General features: G+C 56.5%; 1 protein-coding gene across 1 annotated transcript; it reads left to right on the top strand.

Moving 5' to 3' along the window:
* The first annotated feature begins 38 nt into the window (after positions 1-38).
* On the top strand, positions 39-3,781 carry LOC112103305 (phospholipase A2 inhibitor subunit gamma B-like). Its single transcript, XM_026663077.2, has 5 exons — positions 39-189; positions 677-793; positions 2,045-2,197; positions 2,553-2,693; positions 3,567-3,781. Exons 1-5 carry the CDS (start codon positions 141-143, stop codon positions 3,779-3,781), a joined length of 675 nt encoding a protein of 224 aa, XP_026518862.1. The 5' UTR covers positions 39-140.
* The last annotated feature ends 2,088 nt before the right edge of the window (positions 3,782-5,869 follow it).

The following is a 5,869-nucleotide window of genomic DNA, read 5'->3' as shown; positions in this document are numbered from 1 at the left end:
GGTTCCACACCCCTGTCGACTGGATCATGCATGTGCAATCTCTCTTCTGATCTCAGTTCAGCCCATCTGTGATCAATCCCCCGGCCAGAGAATTGGCTGCATCCGAGACCCCAGCGCCGATCTACTGCTTCCCCGTCACCATGGAGGCTTCTCTTGCCGTCTGCATCCTCGCTGCTCTCCTGGCTACGGGTGAGTGGGGCCTGTTCCTACAGGGGCTGATTTCCTAACTTCTCCAATGTACCAACCGCTCAGAGCCGCCTGCCGGGTAAAACTGTTACTAAACGTAACCGAAAAGCAGCCACAGAATAACGGGGGCTCAGCTAGGAGTGTCAGAGTGCCAACGTCCGAGGAGGAGAGGGCTGGAAATGGGAGGAAAGGTTTATTCTTTAGATCACTAGAACCGTGTCCTGACTGGGCACGTTTCAGAGCTGGCCAGAGGCCAAGGATATTCCTGAAGTGGGTTTTTCCCCATGAGTTTGTCTGAAAGGCAGATCTGAATTTCACTAACATGAGCTCAAGACAATATGAAAGGCATTTCTGCACGATCCCCAGCTGGGGTTAAAGGACTGTTGCTCCATTGGTGTCAATGGGGTCAGATCCCCAATAAAATTCAAGAGAAAGTGAGGGTGCAAGGAAGGGACAAATCTAAACCCTCATGTTCTCTCTCCTTCTCCAGGGTCCTGTCTGCAGTGTGAGGTTTGCGCTAGAGCAGGAAACAACTGCACGGGCAGCATGCAGACCTGCGCCGCTGGGCAAGACTCTTGTGCCTTTGATCTTACCGAAGTCATACTGGGTAGGTGAGATGGACCCTAACCAACCTGGGTCAGGAAGCAGGCTGGGGAGCCAGGACTCCTGGGTTCTATTCTACACCTTCCTCTGGGACGGGAGTGGGGTGGCTGGGTTCAAACAGGCAATGGCTGGGAGCCCGGACTCCTGGATTCTATGCCAGACCCTGTGGGCTACCTCTCAATGGGGCTTAGACTCAGCATTGCAAGCAGCGGTTCTCAAATGAAAGGCCCAGGAAATTCTCAGGGTTTGCAGCTTGGCCAGTTCAAACACTGTCCTGGCGACAGGTTGACGTGCCGTCAGTACAGGCAGACACCCGGACCGTGTGAAGAAGAGGTGCTAGGAAGAATACCACCAACGGGACATGGCTGCAATGAACTGTATGAACTGAACAGAACGAGTTTGCTGTAAGAAAGCATCTCAGACATTTTTGGTAGCAAAGCCATTGTAACTATCAGGGAGTCTGGACCGGGTCAGCCCTTCCTTGCCAATGACAGCCGTGGAGGAGGGGCTGCCCTGAGACTCCAGTAGCTGGGCGCTCAGCTAGGCCATGGGGGAGTCAAGTTCAAATCCCACTTGGCCCGAATCAGGCTGGGGACTTCAGCCCAGGTCTCTACCCTCCTACGGTTGTGTCTGGCCCTGTGGCCTCAGGGTGGGTCTCTCGGTCTCCCCTGTTGAAGCCGCCCCACGTTGTATGAAATAGTTAAACATTCCCTGGAACCTGATTCCCCCACGTCCAATTGTCTCTTGGGTATATGGGAGGCAACCCCCTCCCCCCACACACATACACACCCTCCCTGGCTGGGCTTTGTGCAGGGCCGGATCTGGTGGGCGTGCTCCGAGGGCGTCCCCTGGATTAGGCCCTGCAGGTGATATCAGCAGGGAAACGTTTAGTTTGTGAATCCCGCTGTGAGGTGGCTAAGGGGTGAGCGGGACACTGGGTGTCAGGATTTTGGTAGCTCTGCATGTACCCCCTGGTAGAAACTTTGGTAACTAAAGGACTTTATGGAGCGGAGATCCAGGGCCCCCAGGGTTAGGCAGCAGAGGAGTGGGGCGCTGGAGTATCTAAGCACTGGATTTAGGTGCTGGAATAACTTTGTCTAGCCCTGCGGGACCTTGGGTAAATTGCTTCCCCTCCCTGTGCCTCAGTTTCCCCAGGGTAGAGGAAGGCTAATGGCACAGGGCTGTCGTTGTGAAGAGGGTGTCGTTGGGGTGGGAGTGGAAGGGGAATAAATCTCTGTCTTTTCCTCCTGTGCAGCGGGAATAAAGTTCCAAAGCATTCTCAAGGGCTGCGTGACGTCCAGCCAATGTAGAGCCGGTCCCGGCTCTATGAATTTTGGGAATGAAGTGACATCAAGGTCGAGCATCGCCTGCTGCGTGGGAGATGCCTGCAGAACAGTCAATGTTACACGTAAATCTCCCCATCTCCGCCTCTTATCCTCGATCCCCCTGCACCGCCTGATGCCCGCAACCTGCCCCACGTTAACTTCCTGAAACTGAGCCTCCCGCCCTGCAGGGGGCGCCCCATTAAGTAGTACTGAGCCCCTGGGAATACTCCTCCCTCCCTGCAGGGGGTGCCCCATGGAATAACACTCCCTGCTGCAAACCTCTTCCCGGCCCCTGCTGCCTCCCGTGCCCCAGAGCTACAGCTCCCCCTGCAGGGGGCGCCCAGGGCTGAGCTGTGCAGCCCCCAGCTGCTCTCCCTGCCCCGACGCCGCCTGGGGCTCGTCCCCTGAGCTGACTGCGTTTGCTCCGCTTCTTCCCAGTGCCCCTGGCCGACACCAAACCCAACGGCCGGCGCTGCCCTGGCTGCTTCGCTCTGACCACTGAACACTGCCTTGAAGAGACCATAGCGTGCACGGGAGTTGAGACCCAATGTATTGATACCATTGGGATTGTAACAATTGGTAACTTCTCTTCATTTATTCTCGGATTATTTTTCCTTCGCTGTTTTCCCCCCGTGGGGCAGAAGCGAGATGCTGGGTGGGGGCTGCTAGGTAAAGTTATCAGCTGCAGATCAGGACATCTGGGTTCTGTTCCCAGTCCTGGCTCCCAGGTGACCTTGGGCCAGTGTCTCCCCCTCCCTGTTCCTCTGGTTCTTCTCCATCCATTCCCTGTCTGTTGTTTAGTCTCTAAGCTAGGGACTGATTTAGTCCTGGGAGCCCCCGTCATACCGGGCACTGCACAGACCCACAACGAAGTTAAGGGACCCATCCTGTGCTGGGCACTAAAAACTCATAGGGAGATATAGTCTGTGCCCCAAAGAGCCTGCAATCTCTGTAGGCATAGTGGGGATCATTCTCCCCATTTAAGAGGTGGGACACAGCAGTGCCGTGACTCATCCAAGGTCACACAGGAAGGCTGTGGCAGGGCTGGGAACTGACCCTAGTTTTGTGCAGTCCCATCATGTTGCCTTAACTCACTACAAAACCACCTGTTTTAGAGATCCCACCGCTACCACCAGCACTGAGTTGCTGCTTTGTAGATGAACTGTTGGTCTAATACAGGCCTCATCCAATCCAGGTATTGTCGGTGGGCTCTAGATTGGGGCTGCAAGTGACTTGGTCAAGGACACACAGTGAGTCTGTGTCAGAGGGGGCGGCCATCCAGGGCCAGACAGGCTGGGGGGGGGAGCAGAGCAAATGGGTAGATGGAGGCTGAGGGGGGGGGGAGTTTGGATGGGGCCCTGAGGAGGGGGATTCTGTTGTGTCCTGCTCCAGCTTGAGGAATGGAGCTGCTCCCCTGACAATCACCTGCTTCCCCTCCCCTCTCCCAAGCAGGTGGAAGCCCAACGCAGATGGTCATGAAGGGCTGCGTTTCCGAGTCCATGTGCCTCAACCTAAACGTGGGTTTGTCAGCCTCTGCAGGGATCAGTTCGAATCTAACCACAAACAAATGCACAGTGGCCTCCGGCGCGGTGGGTGTGGCTCCGGGACCAGCCGGGCTCCTCCTCCTGGCCCTCGCTGGGCTCCTCCTGTTGAAGCTTCTCTCCTGATTCCCCACCCAGTGCAACAGGCAACACTGCACTCAAATCCACCCTGCAGCCTGCGTTAGCCCCTCTCCCCTGCAGGGGTTCTCGGCTCCCGCATGGACTCACATCCCCTTGATGTTGTTGCACTGAATAAAACAAACCTGAGACCAAACTCTTTGGATTTATTTATTTAAATGGGGAAAAATGTGATTCTCGTGGGTGGTGCCGTCAAGAAGCCTGTTAAGAACTTAAGACCGGCCACAGCTAGTCCAGTGTCATGTCCCCGACAGTGGCACAACCAGAACTTCAGGGGCAGTGCACAGAACACAGTAATTTAGGACAGACCCACTCCTGACTTCTCCTGGCTTCTGGCAGTCAGAGGTTTAGGGACACCCAGAGCATGGAGCTGTCCCCCTGACCATCTTGGCTAATAACCATTGATGGCCCTATCCTCCAGGAATTTATCTAGTTCTTTTTTGAACCCCCTTATATTTTTGCCCATCACCAAATCCCCTGGCAATGAGTTCCACAGGTTAATTGTGTATTGTGGGAAAAAGCACGACCTCTTCTTTGTATGAAACCTGCTGCCTGTTCGTTTCATTGGGTGACCCCTGGTTCTGGTGCTGTGGGACAGGGGAAATAGCAGTTGGCTAGTCAGTTTCTCCACCCCATGGCATAATTTTCTAGCCCTCTGTTGCATCCCCACTGAGTCGTCTCTTTGCCAAGCTGAACGGCCCCAATATTTTTAATCTCGCCTCCTATGGAAGCCGTTCCGTGCCCTGAGATCAGGCTCAGAAAGACCCCAGTGGGGAATTAGGCAGCACCGTGTCCCGGGCACCAAGCTGGGGGCTCTGGAACGGCTCGGAATGAAGTTCAGTCAGGCCCCTCCTGCAGTGACCCCCCTCGGGCCAGACTCTCACCAGGGCCAGCCTCTGACCTCGGAGCGTTCAGCCCCCTGTTCACACCGCGAGCTCCCCGCAGGGAGTGCCCCTGAATGGGATACTGGGGAAGCCATACCCGCCCCCCAAAAGTGGCCATGTACCCCAACTTCGCAGTCAGCAGTGACCCTCAGCCAGCGTGTGACACAAACGGGTTATTAGTTGTCGGGAATACAGTGTAGAACAGAGCTTGTTAGCACAGTAAGCAGGAAGGTTCAGCAAAGTCCATCTCGGGGGGACCCAAAGCCCCCCCACGATTCCCAAACCAGGAGACAACTCAGCTTCCAGCAGCCCACCCTCAGTAACACCCAGGTGCCCCTCCTCCAGCCTTTGTACAGCTTTCTGGGTCACCTGGCCTCCACCTTTCTCTGTTCCCAGCTCCTCCGGCTGGCACTTGCCGAGGATGGGCCCCGGCCATCTGTTGCCAGGATACAGAGTCTGGGCCCAGGCAGCTAGAGGACATGGCAGTCACACCTGCCCTCTAGGGAACTCTGCACAATCACACACCCTTGTCCCACCACCTAGATACTGGTGCAACGCACAGGGTAAACTGAGGCACACACAGGCTTCAGACAAACCATTAAGAAAATTCCCACTTTGGCACGCCCAGGCTGGGAGCTACACAGGAGAACGTCAGTTCAGCCTCCAGCAGGGGTGCAAACGCTTTGGGACCTGTCGAAGGAGCCATGGTATGAAACGTGCTGGAGCCAGGGATCAGTAGCGGAGCCGTGGGGATGTCCTGTGGGATTCTGGGGCCTGGCGATAAGAAGGGGACATTCCCAGAGAGCCTGTATCATGGTCAGACGCACGGGACGCTCTGGGGTGCTGCAACCTGCCCCTTCTTTGCCCCAGCCCCGCCTCTTTCCACCCTTGCTCTGCCCCCACCCCTGTTCTGCCTCTTCCCCATGGCCCCTGCCCCTGCTTCGCCCCCACCCGGCCTCTTTCTGCCCCTGCTCTACCCTAGCCCCGCCCCCACTCGACCCCTTCCCCTGAGCTGTGTCCCGGTGAGTACTGGGGGGCGGTTCCCCCCCAACCCCCAAGTCCCAAGACTGGGAGCCAGGGGAGCAGAGTGGAGTGGGCTGGGTCTGGGTCACTCCACTTCCCGCCACCCTGTGAGTGCGGGGTCGGGCCCGCCCTGCAATCACCAGGAGGCAGAAGTGGAACAACCTGGCTC

This window comes from Terrapene carolina, unplaced genomic scaffold, assembly GCF_002925995.2.
Source record: "Terrapene carolina triunguis isolate 2854851 unplaced genomic scaffold, T_m_triunguis-2.0 Scaffold32297, whole genome shotgun sequence".
NCBI lineage: Eukaryota > Metazoa > Chordata > Testudines > Emydidae > Terrapene > Terrapene triunguis.
This window is presented reverse-complemented; position numbering and strand designations above follow the sequence as displayed.